Genomic DNA, 18,253 nt, shown 5'->3' with positions numbered 1-18,253 from the left:
CAATAGTAGATTCCATTGCATAGTGTCTCCACAGCAGTGTTGCCACTATTTAAGTTCCAAGCGACATATTTATTAATTTATATTTGTCATTTTGACTACTGTGCCATTCTCAAGTAGCATCTGTGACAACTAAATTGCAAAAGGACCAGTCCAATTATAAAAACACATTCTGTTCTCAAAACCTGTAACAGCTAAATTATTCTTAATAATTTATACCATTTTCTACCTGTCTGTGAAACACATTAACACTGGACACTGTCCTCATATTTACATATTTCGTAGCACAAGGGAACAAGGATTCCTCATCATCTATACAAAAAGACACAAAACCTCGCTAAAAATAAGAACATTATGTCAAATGAGGTGTTTGACATGAAGTCACTCAATGTATTGTACACACATTACCTACTACATAATAATTTCTCTTGAATTCATGTTGTATGGCACCATTCCTTATTGTTGTAACAGAAGCTCTATGAATGTGTAGGGTGCTACTAACCAATGATCATACATGTAGTTCCAGACATACATTTTTCATGAGAATGATCTCCTCCTAAGAGGAATGAATATGAATTGACATGCTTCACAGTTATGTGCACAACATGTAACTTTAAAAATAATTTGCCTTACAAATTTTGAGAGCATTAAGTATTCCTCAAATTGAATTGCTCTTTTAGCAGTTCTCATTTATACCACAGTTACTTGAGAATGGCACACCAGCTGAGATCATGATCATAAATAAATTTAATAACAGTCCAAGCACAAAATGTTGTAATTAATAAAAGCTGAGATTTTGTTAGTCCATGAGGCAGCATGGTCTCGTTCCCTTTCTTGAGCTTACTCGCTCACCTCAGTGAGCTTCTCACAACAGCTGCTTGCCTGGAGTGTCATATATTTTGGTTCAACACAGAAAAGCTGTTTAAAAGACAGGCTGCACTACAGGTGTCAGCAAGGTTTGTAAACTTTGCTTTCTTATAACTGAAAATAAATAAATATATATAAAAAAAAGGTTCGCCATATCAGATCTGACTGAAGCTATTACTTGAAAAAAGTTCTTGGCTAAAACGTCTAACCTGCATTATCACTTTGGCAACACACATGCTACCGAATCTCCCTAAAACACAGTTTCTGACAAAGTAACAACTGAATTACAGTTCATACTAGTCCATTTATTCACAAGTAGTGAATGTAAGCACAGAACCTTTAACCTGCTGTCTAAAGAACTTCAACTTTAACCAGGCAATAAACAATTGAAAATCCACAATTTGTTCATCACTTTAGTATGCTTGACCAGTACTATACATTTCATCACTACTCAGCAGTCTGAAATACAACTTCATAGTTGGCCACACTAAATTTTAGCCCAGTAGAAGAAAATAATAATAATTTTTACTGTAAATTTGAAAACCTCTTGAAACATCATTTTTAAAGGATCTCATCAATTTCTCAACTGCTCAGCAGGAATTGAATTTGTACATTTTCACAAAATGTACTAGAGCACACAGAAATACTTCCTCACACCTCATTCCTGGAATTAATGTTTTACTGCCATTTAAGACATTTTTTATCAGTTTCATCAAATTTCCTATGCCCACAACGTTAAATGGCATCTGATTTTGTGTCAACATATTTACAATTGTCCAGCAATTTACGCATTATGAAAAAATGTTTGTGGAGAAAAAAATGATACTGGCATAATGTTGGCCACCCAGTGGTGTTTACAAATATTAATGGTTCCGTTTCTTGACACCAGGGCACTCAACTCAGTGGATTTGAACCAGTAAACGTGTAAAAGTTGGAACAATTTGTGCCGTATCTCCCACCGCTGCCAGGCTCTACTTGGCGCGGTAGCTTATGGGAGTAACTAGGTTCATTCGAATGAAGATATCATGACCAATCACAACCATTTCCAAACTGGCTCTACCACGCAAACGCAGTTTAGTGATTGTTGTGATCATCGTGACACCTTTGTCATAAATGAGTGTATGGGTCTGAAGATGACGTTTTTACAATGTTGAAACTAGTTGCCAAAATAAAATCAACACCTTAAATACAGCTGGAGGAATTCCTTCATTTTTAATTAAAATTTATACCAGCTGACGTCCCACTGTCCTCCATTTCAGCTATGGATGTACGAAGAAAAAAAGAATTATATGAACACACAGACTAACAGACATGATCAGAAATACTGGCTAACATTCTATGGATACATACAAAGAATAAACAAGAACACTCACAAAAAGGATTTGTGGTGTAATAAACAGATAAATTAAAAAGAAAAACTGTTTTCAAGAAACAGAAGAAGACCTGATAAATGAAAGACACAAAATTATGAACATGTAATTTGAAGTAAAAGAAAGGAAGAAAACCAGGAAAATATGAACAGAGATAATGAAATAGGAAAACAGCTAAAGAATGAAGAGGTCTTGGGAAGAGAAAAAGAAGAAGAGAACAGGGGGGGGGGGGGAACAATCACGTAAAAATACATTAAATTTACCTTGAAAACACCTGAATGGGCTGCAACTAAATAATACAATGATGGAACAAAGGCATAGAGAGAGAGAGAGAGAGAGAGAGAGAGAGAGAGAGAGAGAGAGAGAGAGAGAGTTGGAGGACAATTTGATAAGCTTTACGTATCAAACTGAGTAACTGGTTGTTAATGAGTAACTGGTTGTTAATGAATGCAAGTACATAAGAACAATGTCTACAGTATCTACTTTATTTTAATATTTACATACTGAATCTGTACAATATTTGACATTTTAATTGTAAACAAAAATTAAAAAAAAAGAAGAAAAAGAATAAAATATCTTTGCACATTCACCAGTTTTTATCTTTCAAATATGATCTGAAAACAAAATGGAATGACACAAATTTATTCAAATAAATTCGGCTGTAAAAATATCAAGGCACACTTTGTATGAACTCTTCAGGGGCACAGACTAAAATTTGCTATGCCTCTTTCATGGTGCTTGTTTAAAATGGTACAATCCATCAATACCCGTATCGATCCTGAAAAGAAAAGGTATTGTTATATTAGCTCCAATCCTTCAGTTAAACACAAAAAAACTACTCAATAAGTAGTAGTGGGGGGGGGGACTCAGAAACCATTTTAGCTGCTCTACAAATTAAAACATAACATAAATTATATTACTATTTAATTGGATAGATAAAAAAATCTACTCCCCAAGCGGTGGCAAAGCGCACACACAAAAAAGGCTGTTGTGATTGGCAAGCTTTCGGAGTCAGTGGCTTCTTCAGGCGGATGGGTTGAAAGGGAAGGAAGAAGGGAGAAGGGTGAAGGGAAAGGACTGGAGAGGTCTTGGAAAAGGGTTAGATTTTGGGAAAGTGACCCAGAAATGCAGGTAAGAGGAGACTTACCATTTGGGATGAGAAGCAAGGACTGAATCAGTCTCCCCTTTTCCAAGACCTCTCCAGTCCTATTCCTTCACCCTTCTTCCTTCCTTTTCAACCCTTCTGCCTGAAGAATGAGCCACTGACTCTGAAAGCTCGCCAATCACAACAGTCTTTTATGTGTGTGTGCTGTCGCCACTTGGTGAGTACATTTTTTATCTATCCAATTAAACAATTTTATCAATAATTGATTGTTCCCTTGATATAAATTATATTATGCTTTATGACAAACTGTAACAAGCCCTAATTGCATAATGAGTAACAAATCTAATGAATTTAACCTGACGCTATTGACTACAAAGTTAGAATAAGGATAGAAAGAGGGCACCTGATGATTGTTCACCTACTGCTGAAACAGCCTTCGAAAGTTTTGCTGCTCTAATGTATTCCTGAAATTTCTCTCTCTCTCTTACCCAGAATTTGGCATTCTTCCCTCCAGCACTTGTTCATCTTACCATTTTCTTTTCTCTGATTTCTTATATTTTCCCCTTTTCCTAAAGATCTTTTAGTTTCAAAATCAAAGGGTTAAAATTACAAACCAGGCATCTCCCATATCTGCCTTACACATTGCTATTTCAGAAATTAATAATTTGAACCTCTCCTCTTATAAACAAGAGAGATTTGGCATTCCCATCAGTGGAAAACATTTTGTTTCACACAAGAGTCTCCTCCACTTGACCATAATGAAATCAAAAGCCCTCATTGCAAGTGTCCACTGCTATGCACAGTAGCCGTACTTTCAGCAAACAACAAATTAATGTCACATAGTATTATAGCCATATGCCCTCTTTGCTGAATTTTAGCCATCATACCAGCATTTAAGTGAATGCACAAATGCTCATCAGAGTTCTTTGTCTACTGTTGAGCTACAGCAATTTTCTTTCTGCTGTGCCACTACTTTGTCTAGTGTTGAGCTACAGTAATTTTCTTTCTGCTGTGCTACTATCAACTGGAATTCTTTGTTACATCTACCAGTACATGTTTGCATTCTTTCGAGACTGACTGCTCACACTGGTGATGACTTCGGCTGTGGTGTATAGACTTTCTGGTATCCTCTTCAGCATAGTCTATGTAGTGTTATCAACACTGAAACACTCAGATGTAACTAGGATGCACAGCCTTAACCAATCACGTGGTGTCACAATGTGATGCTTATCAGACAAGTCTGCCAAGTAGCACTGAAACTGCCCAACTTTTCAAAATCTCAAGAGGCGGAGATCAATATGCGACAAACTATCTGAAAAGTAGAACATAGGGAGTTTTCCATAACAGAGGATACTGTAGACAAAAACTCACAGGGATTCATAATCTACACAAGTCTGCAGAATCATCAAAGCATGAACTGTAGCCACACAGGCACAGCATGGCTCTCGTAACGATAACCAGTGCAGCTCAAGAAATCATCTTGTCATGGATAGCAGAAACTATTAATACTGCCGGCCTTCAATATTTCCAAATTCATGCAAAAAGTGAGTGACTGCACATAAAGTATCAACATGCAATATGAAATCTGATTGCGTGTAGAAGCAATGGTAAGCACAGCACGCAGAGGAGTAAATGCCCCACAGGAATGGCACAAAGGTCATCAGGTCAACCAACTTTTTTCAACAACTGATAGGCTAGTCAATTAGTTTTTCATCCCCCCCCCCTTTTTTTTTCAGTCGAATGAAACCAGTCTGCAGCCATGTCAGCTAGTTTTCGCTCACTCGCTCAGTATAAGTGGTTTCATTCAGTGTGACACAACTGATTGAAACAAGTCTCTGTCAGATGCAACCTTAATATGAATGTTTTCACTCATTCACCTGGTTTAATTCAATGCGAGAGAATCGACTGACATAAATCCCTGTTGGTTACTTCAGTTATATGAAAGTTTTCACTCAGTCTCTGTGTTTGAGCGATTTTCACTTAAATACTTTTTCATCTTTTTCTGTGGGGTGATAGAAATGAGCATGTGGCACTGCTGCCTTAGCCTCCTCCTGCAGATGCCAGGACCAGGGTCAAAGCTGGCACGAGGAGGTGGTGTGGTAGACAGTGCGAGCACACCACTGCTGAGAGCTGTGCTAGTGGTGACTGGCCGCTGCACCAGCTGTGACACTGGATCTGGCAGCCACAGAACGGTGAAGTGAAAAATGCGTGACACAGGCGCAATTTCAAATTTTAATTTTAACCAATGAACATCACTTTTTCTCAGTAAAATGTAGTGCAAAACATTGCAAAAAATGTGCCAGTGTTCCTTTCTTCTTCACATACCCCTTACGAACTTCTATGCTTCCTCGACATTTTACTCCCAATGAAGCTTTATTAGTTACATGTTAATTGCACCTAGAAAAATTTAATGCATAGCAACCTACTCATCACTTTTAAATGGTGAAACAAAGCATCAGTTTTCCAGTATATGATGAAATGAAGGTGCTTATCGCTTGTTTTCACGTATATCTTAGGGTATGTGCACCTTGGTTTGTACTGTATACCATTGCTTTACTAGAGATTTGTTTCATACAAAAAAATAACTAGTTAACTCAGTGTTCCTTTCTTTCTTCTTCACATACCCCTTAACACTTTGGGTTCTGAGCCATTGCGCACGTGTGTCTACCACAAAGACTGACTGATTTTAACGTATTTTAAACTACTACAGCTCACGAAAGGTTTCAGTTATAGCAATAAAATTACTCTTATTGAAAAACCTAGACTTTCTTGTTTAAAACCAAATATAATACCTTTCTCTTGAATTAATACATACTTTTGACAAGCGTTATTATTATAACATTGTTTTTGAAAAAAGGAAAAATTGGTCAAAGGTATATTCACTGCATTTTCTAGAAGGAAATTTTTTTTATTTTACACAAAAATTGTAATTATGATGGATGCAGTATGTCTTATCTACAGTAACCTCCTGTAACTATTTTAGGACGCAATTTTGCTCTTTGTGTGCTAAATTTTGAAGCGCGGCAATTTGCACAAGGCTACTTTACATTCACTACACTGGTTGCTTGTGTCTTTTCGCCACACTTTGCAAGAACTTCCTTATTTCCGTAAGTGTAACTCCTTTCCACTTTGATATGAGCAGGTGGGTGAAAGGAAATTTGTGCTTCATAATTTCCTGATGCATTGTTGCGCATACAGATTAGTTTGTTCCTTTATATGTTTCATCACACTGTCTGTCAGGAAATATGAAAAAAATTCTAGAGGTGCACTGTTCTGGTCTAAACTGACAACATTGCATATTCCAAATTGTCCTGAGAATATATCGATATCTGGTGCATGATCAGTAGTCGTCCAATCTTCCTCAGAATCGGTGCGGCGCGCTAGTCTCGGCTTCCCCTCGCCGTTAAGTCTCACTCGTTCTTCAGGCACAATATCGACGGGATTACTTGCTGCTGAAGTGCTTGGACACCTGCCTTTCCTCTTCTGAGTCTATAAGAAGAGTAGTATTTGGAAATAAAATCATAATTATGTACTGAGAGTTTTTTCAGTGAAAATCTGAGCAAAAATTATAGCTGTTTTGTTGTCAGAATTCTTTACCTGAACTGCCAGAAACTTCTTCTGGAATATAGTCCACATCATCATCAGAGTCATCTACAATATCTTCCTCTAACAAATCAATGTCAATTTCTTCTAAACCACGATATAACTCGCGATCAATTTCTTCGTCCCACACCCTTCCACAGCATGCCCGCAGTATCTAGTGACCAATACTCGAACTACAGTCCATGCAGCGCATCCCAGACTAGCGGGAGCCGTAAGAACACATAAAGGAAAGAAGGGGAAGAACGAGAACTTTCGGGCAGGTCGCGCACGCCTGTATTTTTACGGGCGTCGGCGCCTTAGTGTTAAGAACTACTATGTTCAGTTAGTTGAATGAATGAATGAATACAAGCTTCCACTGACAAAATAACTAAAGCCTGGTTTCACTTGAAAAGCAAGTTTGTACAGGAAGGCTGTATTGTAAGTGAAGCGACCTCGGCCTAAGCCTGTTTGTTCGCCGGAGAATATTGAAGCGGTACGAGTTGCTGTACAGAGAAGTCCTGGGAAATCATGTATGAAGGCAGCAGTGCAACTGGGAATATCCAGATGCTCCATTCAACGCATTCTTAAAAGTGACCTCCATATGTACCCATACAAGATGACCTGTGCACAGAAGCTCACAAAAGAACACAAGCAGCAGAGACTACTGTTTGCTCAGTGGGCGGAGGATAGGGAAGAAACTCTTAAAAACGTTTGGTTTTCAGACGAGGTGCATTTTTATTTAGACGGTGTGGTTAACAAACAAAATGTATGCCTTGGGCCACTGAAAACCCACAAGTGCTTCATGAACGACAACATTATGCTCCGAGGATTACAGCGTGGGCAGCAATTTCCAGTCACGGACTTATTGGACCCTTTTTCTTTGAAGAAACTGTGAACAGCGAGTTATTTGAGCATGCTTCGCAATAGCTTCATTCCACAGCTTCTTGCTACTGCCTTGCCCTTCAAAACGCAGTGGTTCATGCAAGATGGAGCAAGGCCACATACTGCAAACACTGTGTTGGAGTTTTTACACAAGCATTTCGACATGCGGATCATTTCACTCAGGTTTCCAGGTCGCTTCAATGACAGACAAAATTGCCCCTGCCCCCCCCCCCCCCCCCCCCAATAGTCCAGACCTCAATCCATGTGACATGCAACTTTTTTCTTTGGGGGTACCTAAAGGAAAAACTTTTCCCGAAACGTCCATGCGATTTAATGGAGCTAGGAAGACTTATTCCTCAACCTTGCAGTGAATGTGCCATAGGGTAATCACTGACTTCAGTGTTCATTTAAAGGAAGTTAGGAAACGAAATGGTGAACATATTGAGCATGTGCTGAGTTAGAACAAATCTCCATGGATGGCTCTTCATTGTAGTATATGTTCCTTTCAGATTGTATTGACAATAAAGTTTATATTCAAACACAAAATGGTAACACATTTCATACGCCACCCTGTAATATTGATCATCCAAAATTATTTGCTGTTTTTTCCGTGGGTGAGGTTAGGCAGGATCCTAAGAGCACAGTTTAAATTGCAGCAGCTGAATATTTGTGGCAAGCATGAGTAAAACCTTCACTGCTGTGCACCATGCATTTCATGGGATACCCAGTTGAATAAATGTTCCACCAAGCACTTAAGACTTTTCCATAGAAAAGCCAATTATGTGTGGAACTGCTCAAGCACCTGCCTCGCACTTTTATTTGAATGAAAATTATACTTTTTACCGATCATTATTGCATAATTTGTAGTCTAGGAAAGAAGTAAAACGGTAAATATGAAAAACTAACCTTAATGCTTTGTCTTTTTTAGCGCGTGTTGTTCTTTAAGATATATTGAACACAAATTTGTCAATAAAATTTTGAATAATGGCATAAATGGGTGATCTCCTAGGCCCAAATTCTTTTCTAAGTCACTGGCCCCCAAAGTGTTAAGTTTTGAATGCAATTCAAATGCCCCATGATTTAAGAAATTCATCAGACATAATCACACATAATATAATTCATCTTGCGTAAAATGAAATTTACTTTGAAAGTAATGCTTCTCAAAACCACCAATCGCAATATTTTCCTGAGACCTAATCAGAAATGTCAAAAGTTATGACATCACGCCTCACTGAAAGTAGTTTGTTATTAAGAAGTATTACACAGTCTTTGTCCTAAAGGCTTTGGCACATTTTGCTGTCAGCAGATGCTTGTGTGTGCATTGCTTGTTGTTGTTGTAAATGGTGCATTTTCTTTGCAACTAAGTTTTATTTTCTTGTTAGTGCATTATTTATGTTTTACTGTGCAGTATTATTGAGAGGTATGTTGTGCCTATCGCGACTCAGCATCTCCGCTATATGGTGAGTAGCAACTTTCCTTCTCTGGTATTGTTACATTCCATCCTGGATTTTCCATTGTTTGATCATCAGATAATGTGTACACATGGGTACATAAAAAGTGCTGTACTCATATGTGCAGATTATTTGATGACAATATTTGTATCTGAATACTTTTAATGATCTGACAATGGCAGTATGATAAAACCGATAATGTAAGTTGTATAACGTGTGTGGAGAAGACAAACATTTACAAGTAAATAATCTGCTACATTGTGACTGCTGATGTGCATGTAGCTAAGACTTCTTTCTTAATTTATTACACGATATCTGAGTCTCAGTAGTGCCATCGTTTCTAGTACATGTCCGCTTATGTATATCATTATGTGCAACATACGTGCTTTTGTTATGCACGTTCTTGGAAGTAGCAAACTTAGTTTTATCCCATTTTCACTGCTATATTGGTGCAGATTATGTGATTCTATTGTAGGTCTACACTGATTCTCAAGGGCTATTTCATAATTAGAATTACTTTAAAAATTCATAATAAAAGAACTAGTCATGATGAAACATTATTCGCCACATCTCTATCATTAGAAAATTCGTACTTCTACAGTGGTGCGCCAAATGCTTGTCCCCCCCCTCCTCTCCCTCTCAACATACAGCCTGCTTCAAATAAACATAAACGATCATTTTACAGCATGCCAGAATCAACTGTACCTGGATAGATGACATGACTCCATTTGCAATTGAGCTCAACTTCCCAGCAACCTTTGTTACTCCTTGTCTCACACTCTCTTTGACATCTTCTAGATCTGGTGTTTGCAATTGTGCTGCGAAACTTGAAGGGCGATTGCTTGCTGCATTACCATTACCAAAGAAGTCTGCAGATGAAATGCTAGAAGAACCTTCAAAGCGTGATAGATTTACCTTACGCTCCCACTGAAATAAAACAATTTTTTTAAAATGCAAGATTAATAAAATATTTTATGAGGAACTCTCCTACACATACAAAATTTAAATTAAAGCAAAATCATAAAGGTACATGTAAAATACTGCTCTATACTTTTCACAATTTTTATACCCTGTTTACGTGAATTCTCATAATAGTTGGAGACAGAGAGAGAGAGAGAGAGAGAGAGAGAGAGAGAGAGAGAGAGAGAGAGAGAGAGAGGGGGGGGGAGGAGGGGGGGTGTTGTTCAAGTCACTGATAGATATACGATGGTATTGATCACTTAGTTATTAACTTACGTTATTGTCATGACTGTCTCCAAAAAATTGGTCTGATGAAATAGCTTTCGCACTTCCGAATTTCTTCTGAGCTTCATCTCCTGTAGAGGCTGGTGCTGGGATGGGATCCTTTCTGTGAGCAGGTTTCTCATCTGTACTGACTACTGAAAATGACGAAGACGGCTGCCTACTTTCCGGCTGCCAAGATCTACTTGAGTTGCTGTATCTGTCACGGCTTGAGCTCCCATCAAGGAACATAGACTCCAAACTTCTGCTCTCACTTGAGCTAGATGGCTTATACCTAGGGTCAGAAAAAATATTTATCACACTTGATCAAAAGGTATTTTAAAAAGTTTATGACAGAAAGCAAAAGAATACAAAATCTGAAATGGTACAGCTGCAAAAGAGAAGGAGAAAATTTTAATCAAATAACAGAAGTATACAAAAACACATTGAATTTTTAAAACCAGTCGGAATTGTCTTTAAGAGGATCTGTGAAAAAAACACTGGAAAGTTTATGAGCGTAAGACAAAAACAAAATAGAAAATTTTGCTAGGTAGACATATTTTATCAGTCAGTTACAGGGTGGAGAGTACAATATCTAGGAACACAGAAAATTGTGCAAGCATTTGAAGATTTCTTTGTGTTTCTACAGTTCAAGAGATGAATCAGAGACACAAGTAATTAATAATGACACTCTGGAATTAAGTAAGTTGAGAAGTACAAAGCCACTAAAGGTATAGTAATGTGGAATTGTTGGCTGGGAGACTTGTGATTGGTTATTCAGCCACCTAATTGGAAAGAGATTCCCTACCTTGTTCGCAATGGCACCTTTTATGAAAGAGCAAGTGGTATGTCTTGAGCATATCTGTCCAGTGCAGGTGGCTGATGAAGTGCATGTCAAGTTTATTGTCACGTTTGTGTTTAAAGAATAGCATCTGCAATACAGTAAAGCTGTGCAACAGATGTTAGCAACCTAAGCTGTGGAGGATGGTTTCAACAGAAATAAATCTAGAGGCAAAGTAATGCAAAAAAGACATGCAAAATTGTTTACAGAATGTCTGCAGAGGTGGACAACTCTCTGAAACTGGAACACTGTCAATATTTTACGCAACAAACAAGACAGATGACACACAAGGAACTACAGACTTGATAGCCTCTATCTTTAATGTAGAAGATATTATCATCAATCACATAGAACAAACATTTGATTTGCTATGCTACCCAATGGCCTTTGTAAGTGAATATATCACAATGCATCACGCAACCTGTCAATAAAATTATGGAACAGTGCAACGAATATGAATGACCACATTGTCTCAGATTCAGAAAGTTTAAGGATTATTTTGACTAACTTGAGAAACAAGGTCTTCAGTCAACCATGTTAATAAATTGTAGAATAATGGATCAATGCTATGGCTTCCATTAGACTTCATGAACACAGGAGGATATTCACAATTGATAGAGGGGTTGTACGAAGATTTCATGCCACCAAAATAGTTGTCAGTTGCCCTAGAGGAAGCGTTTTAGATCTCTAAATTGGGAAAAGAAGAAAGAGAAGGAGGCAAGAAAGAAGAAGTAGTATGTGTCTATGGAACATACATGAATCACATTTGTTTGTGCTGATGACATTGTACTGTTTGTCTTCCACTATGAAGGGAGGGATGGAGGGGAAGGGGGAGGGGGGATCAAAAATCAATTACAACAAGAGTACAATAAGGTTCAGAAAAGTCATACAAGCTGTCGAGTTTTGTATTTATGGCTGCTGAAGTTGACTGGGTGTACAGAAAAAGAAATACAAAAATATAAGAACAAAAACTGACCCAGCATGCTTTTGATAGATTAAATAGGGTTTTAAAAACCGAATTTTCAATGTATTTCAAGAGAAGAGAGACAGTGCATTAACAATTTTGACTTATGGAAGACACAGACAAACTCTTAATGCAAAATCTGAGAACCGCTCAGTCTGCAATAGAGAGTGTTAAGTCTGCTCCACTTTCTTTTAAGAAAATTACACATTCATTGTACGGACACAGGGGAAACTTACTAGATTTTTTCACATTTCATGTTTTTTTATACGTACTGGGCACAGATTCAAATTTAATTGCTTCAAATATCTTCTGAAGTGAGAAAAATCAGATGAGTACAAAGAAAAGATTTGACCAACAACCAAACTTTAAAAAAGTAAAAAAAAGGAATGAAATCACACAACCCTTCTATTCTGTACAGGAGTGCTATTTCAACAAACTGCAGCAATACTCATTGCATCAAGAGTGTCAGCACATCTGCAAGCTTTGATTTACAGTCTGATGTATGTATTCAATTTAAACAGCAGAAAGTCATTCCTTTCTCTTAAAGATTACTCCATCAAATTCTGGCTTCTAAAACAATGAGACATTTGTTCCTTTTATAGTGGAATACACGTAGATATTGTGTGTGAGAATTTTGAGTGAATGACGATAGAAGGCGGCTTCCTCTCAGACAGAGAGCGGGCCGACCGGTAGAGAGTAAGCCAGGAGGAGGAGGAGGAGGAGGAGATTAGTGTTTAACGTCCCATCGACAATGAGGTCATTAGAGACGGAGCACAAGCTCAGGTTAGGGAAGGATGGGGAAGGAAATCGGCCGTGCCCTTTCAAAGGAACCATCCCGGCATTTGCCTGAAGTGATATAGGGAAATCACGGAAAACCTAAATCAGGATGGCTGGACGCGGGATTGAACCGTCGTCCTACCGAATAGTAAGCCAGGGGCAGAGCAAAATGGGCCAGGGTAGGGGAGGGGGTAATGAGAGGGGAGGGGACCGAGAGACAGAGGGATGCGGAGGGGAGTGAGAGGTGGAGGATAGCAAGAGGGAATGGGTACAGTAGGAGAGAGGGAAGGGTCAGGAGAGGAAGTGAGAGGAGTGGAGGGGGTGGAGAGGGGATAGAATGGGTACAGGGGAGGGGATGGTAGAGGGGGAGGGGATGGTAGAGGGGGTGGGTAGAGAGGGGAGGGGATGGGCAGAGATGGGAGGGATGGAGATGGGAGGGGCAGAGACGGAGGGATAGAGAGGGAAGGGGAGGGGTAGAGAGGGAAGGGGAGGGGTAGAGAGGGAAGGGGAGGGGTAGAGAGGGAAGGGGAGGGGTAGAGAGGGAAGGAGAGGGGTAGAGAGGGAAGGGGAGGGGTAGAGAGTGGGAGGGGGAGGGGTGAAAGAGATTGGCAAGAGGGGGGAGGTGTGGGAGGAGGGCGAGAAGGTGAGTGAGTGGAGGGGTGGAGAGTGGAGGGGTGGAGAGTGAAGAGGAGGGGTGGAGAGTGGAGAGGAGGGGTGGAGAGTGGAGAGGAGGGGTGGAGAGTGGAGAGGAGCGGTGGGGTGGGGTGGGAGAGGAGCGGTGGGGTGGGGTGGGAGAGGAGCGGTGGGGTGGGGTGGGAGAGGAGCGGTGGGGTGGGGTGGGAGAGGAGCGGTGGGGTGGGGTGGGAGAGGAGCGGTGGGGTGGGGTGGGAGAGGAGCGGTGGGGTGGGAGAGGAGCGGTGGGGTGGGAGAGGAGCGGTGGGGTGGAGTGGGGTGGGAGAGGAGCGGTGGGGTGGGAGAGGAGCGGTGGGGTGGAGTGGGGTGGGAGAGGAGCGGTGGGGTGGAGTGGGGTGGGAGAGGAGCGGTGGGGTGGGAGAGGAGCGGTGGGGTGGGAGAGGAGCGGTGGGGTGGGAGAGGAGCGGTGGGGTGGGAGAGGAGCGGTGGGGTGGGGTGGGAGAGGAGCGGTGGGGTGGTAGTGGAAGGGTGTGGTGGGAGGGGAGGGGGATGGTTGGGCAGTCTGGGGAGAGGGGAGGGTAGTGAGAGGTGGGTAGGGTAGTGAGAGGTGGGTAGGGGTGTGAGAGAAGGGATGGGTGGGGAACTAGAGACGGGGTAGGGGAGTGAGAGTGGGGAGGGGTGCCAGAGAGGGGTGGCGTGGGGTGGGGATTGAGAGTGGGGGGAAGGGGATCAAGATTGAGGGGTCAGGTGGGGATCAAGAGTGGGGGGGAAAGGTGCGAGAAAGGAGTGGGGAGTTTGAGAGGGAAGGTGGATGGGATCGGCAGGGGGTAGCAGTGTGATGGAAGGGAGAGGAGTGAGATGTGGGTGGTGTGTTTGACTGATGTGGGGTGTGTATGGGGGAGGGAGGAAAGTAGGTAGAGAGGGAAAGGTAGAGATAAACTTACAGTTCAACAAATTTTATTTTGTTTCTTCATTACTACTTAATACCCTTTACGTCTGGAAGGAATGAGATTCTTATCTTTGAAATATTTATTTTTGTATTTCACTGACCAAAAGACAGTGTATTATCATGTTAAGTAAGCAGCAGGCAATTGGTCTTTGTGGATTATATTTATAAACATTAATGTTAAACAGTATTATTCCTCTTTCTTTCAGTGTAATCTTCACAGATTGAAGAATAAGCCACATGACACTTATGCAACAAACGGAAAGGGCCCACTGCATCAAAGTTTTACTCTAAAGCTAGACGCAACTAATTTGAATTATTTATATATCACTGAACTTGATAAAACAAAGGGGTTCATTTTATTTAATAAATACTAAAACTACAACTTAACAGCTCTACAGTATTTTAAAATACTACAATTTAACTTACATGCCATATACAACAAAATCGTCAAAAAAACCATCACTTTCCTTGTCAAATACAGACTTATTGCTCGTGGTGCTAGAGTTAATGTTTGGATTTTCTTGTTCAATTGTCTTCATGTCACTGACAGCAGAATGGCTTATCCCCCTATGAAGTAAAATTAGCATATTAAAAAAAGAAACAGCAAAACTGGATAACAAAAATACATGTTATTGTGTAGGGTGATATTATTATAATAAAATTAAAAATACATTAAACACACACAAACAGCAAAAATAATAGATAATTGTGACTACTCACCTAAAAACTACCGTGACATCATTTCTACTGATATATGATTAGTATATCTCAAGTTTGGCGGGCAAGATATTAACAGATATCCATCAATTTCTTAAAAACATACAGCACAAACCTGACCTATGACGATATAGATACAACAACATTATACTGACATACTCCACAACTTTTGAGGTGTCTTCTCCCAGGAATGCACCTACAACATAACTGTCATCACTAGGCTGTGCAAGTCTCACAGTGTGGATGCTAGAACAATGTTATCCCGGAAGACTTCACCACCCAGACAAGACCAATATGTTATTAAACTGGTACTTCCTATTAATTGTTCTGCATTTCAATCATTTCACTGTCACAGTCACTGTACAAGTATCTGGCACTATAACTGGCTTGAGGAGAGCACACATCTGAGCTGTTTACTGAGGTGTGTAATTCAGAACAATGAACAGTCAGTCTCAGAACACTTACACCTTTTTCTATTGGGGGCTGGTAAAATTCGCATTATGCAATAAATGCAAAATAGGTGCAAATTTTGCCTCAAAATGTGAAATTATTTAATAGAAGCTTCTTCATAGCGAATTGTATCCAGATGAACTATATCAGAGATGGTTTGAAATAGCTTTATTTTATGCATATAAATATCGAAAATATAAGCTGTTTGCAATTGCTGGTATTGTACATCATCTGGCGAAGCCCTGTCTGGAAAGATAATGTGCATAAGAACGTATTTGCACAATAAAAAGTGCACGAATGCAACATTGTACCAACACGCACAACGCTCTAGTGCCATGTCAATTGTGGGTGGTTGAATGAAGAAACAAGCCAGGTAATGCAACTCATCCCTGCAAAACGCATTATTTTATAACAAAGAAACACATATGTTTGTTTCATAGCTAAAGTTCAAAAGTTGGAATAATACAGACACTTTTAATATGGAAAATTAGGTGGTGGATGTTTCGAACTGTGCCTGCATCAAATAGCACTAGAGGTTGGGCTTGAACTATGTTGTTAACAATACAATAATACCAACCTCAATAAGCAATTGTACGGTAGCCATTCCCAAATGCTTCATGTTGTGCTTTGCTCGTTGTTTTCTTATACTGACATGAGTGAAGCAAATAATCCTGGTCCGTCATGGATTTCGATTATGATCCTTACAACACCATATGAGATTGGAAATCCCTATGGAAATGTGTCAGTTCCGTTTTTGCAGAACACGGGTTTAGGCTGTTGCCCCACAAAGGGACACAGGGCTTGTTTCCCCGCACCTATTCTCACACCTATGACAGTCAAAATTATAGTTTGTTTACACTAATCGCTGTACAGTGCCCGCACTCTGCACTACAGAAATTAGAAAACAAAATCTGTCACGTTTCTTGACTGTGTCAAAATTCTTTCCCTAACATTATAGTAGATTTACCAGTACTTTCGGTTCCACTGCTATGCTAACACTATTTCTATGCTAAGCGTCTTGTCAGTTCTATCTGTAGCATTAGCAAGAATGGGTCACAGTGCTATAAACACCCACAAAAGATCGAAATTAATGTTCTACAGATTTTGTAATCATGGAAAAGAGTGGGAAGAGACAAGTAATGTCCAGAAACACCATAAATTGCACGTGCTGCTTTCTCACAGAACAATCATATTCTGAAAGCTTAAATACAGCTAAACAAAGAAAATAAAGGCCATTTTGGAAATAAAAAGAAAAAGCTGTTGAAGTTTTTGCAAAAGCAAACTTTGCACTCTGAAAGTTCCCAATCAGCTTCTTTTTCAACCGTTAGTCTCACAGAAGTAAGGTTTCGTTTGTTTTCACTCATGTAGCGTGACAACGTTTTAAATTTGTGCACCTAATCATTTACAAACAAGAAAATAGATGTGAATTTCGACACAAACAGACACGAATTTTGCCAAAAACAGATGCTCCATCATTCACTTTCTTGAATGAAGCGAGAAGTGTGTGTACCTGCAACCCCCCCTCCCCCAACAACAGACATAAATTTATACTTTTATCTGGTTAAAAATATTGTTCATTAGTTTCTATTAATTCCTTGTTCATTAGTTTCTATTAATTCCTATGTTTTTCCTTATTTCACTACTTTTTCATTATTCTGCATACAAACAAGTGGTGAAATGATAATTATAATTCAATGCCTATGGAGCATTGTTTTAGTTGTACATTCTGTATTCTGTATTTCCTGTTAGAAAGGTCACAGTTAATTGTAATTTATGACATAAGTCATATCAAGTATTCCACAACGAAGTGTTGTAGGTCTTCAGGTGATTCTAATCTCACACCATTTGGGAGACAATCTGAGCAGACCTTTGAAACTGCTTGCACATATCATTTACTATCTAGTAAAATCCTCAGACGATCAAAACAAATTAGTACTAAATGATTTAGCCAAGTTACCTGTATGGCACAAAATGAGGCAATTAATTCCACACAATAAAAAAGTGTGAGGTCCTCCACAAAAGAACTTAAAAGAATCCATTAAATTTTGGTTACACGATACAGCACACAAATTTAAAGGTTGTTGATTCAGCTAAATACTAAGAGATTACACTTACAAACAAACTGGAACCATCAAAAAGAAAATATTGTGGGGAAGCCAAACCAAAGCCTGTGTTTAATTCGCAGAACACTCACAAAATGCAACAAATCTACTAACGTGACTGCCTATGCTGCACTTGTCCATCTTCTAAAGTATTGCAGTGCAGCACAGGATCCTTACCCGATAAGATTAATATCATGAAATAGGGGAATGGGTGTCAAGTATATGATACCAAAATTGTTGTGGCAATCATTAAAACAAAGGAATTTTCATTGCAACGAGATCTTTTCATGAAATTTCAACTGCCAACTTTCCTCCTCCGAATGCAAAGATATTTTGTTGACTACT

At 39.5% G+C, this 18,253-nt stretch overlaps 1 protein-coding gene across 4 annotated transcripts in view; it reads right to left on the bottom strand.

Annotated features, from left to right (window-relative positions):
• Window positions 1–2,703: 2,703 nt before the first annotated feature.
• The window catches only part of LOC126198556 (ADP-ribosylation factor GTPase-activating protein 2), a 65,191-nt gene continuing 49,641 nt past the window's right edge, over window positions 2,704–18,253 (bottom strand). For all 4 annotated transcript variants that reach the window (XM_049934979.1, XM_049934981.1, XM_049934982.1 and 1 more), the window contains 4 exons: window positions 15,066–15,206; window positions 10,491–10,770; window positions 9,960–10,181; window positions 2,704–3,012 (listed from right to left, as the gene is read on the bottom strand). In XM_049934979.1, the coding sequence (XP_049790936.1) occupies window positions 2,995–3,012; window positions 9,960–10,181; window positions 10,491–10,770; window positions 15,066–15,206 (661 nt within the window). In that variant the 3' untranslated portion in view covers window positions 2,704–2,994. The remainder of the gene's footprint in view (window positions 3,013–9,959; window positions 10,182–10,490; window positions 10,771–15,065; window positions 15,207–18,253) is intronic.

This window comes from Schistocerca nitens, chromosome 8, assembly GCF_023898315.1.
Source record: "Schistocerca nitens isolate TAMUIC-IGC-003100 chromosome 8, iqSchNite1.1, whole genome shotgun sequence".
Classification (NCBI taxonomy): Eukaryota; Metazoa; Arthropoda; class Insecta; order Orthoptera; family Acrididae; genus Schistocerca; species Schistocerca nitens.
The sequence above is the reverse complement of the archived record's forward strand: the minus strand, read 5'-3'. Positions and strand labels throughout refer to the sequence as shown.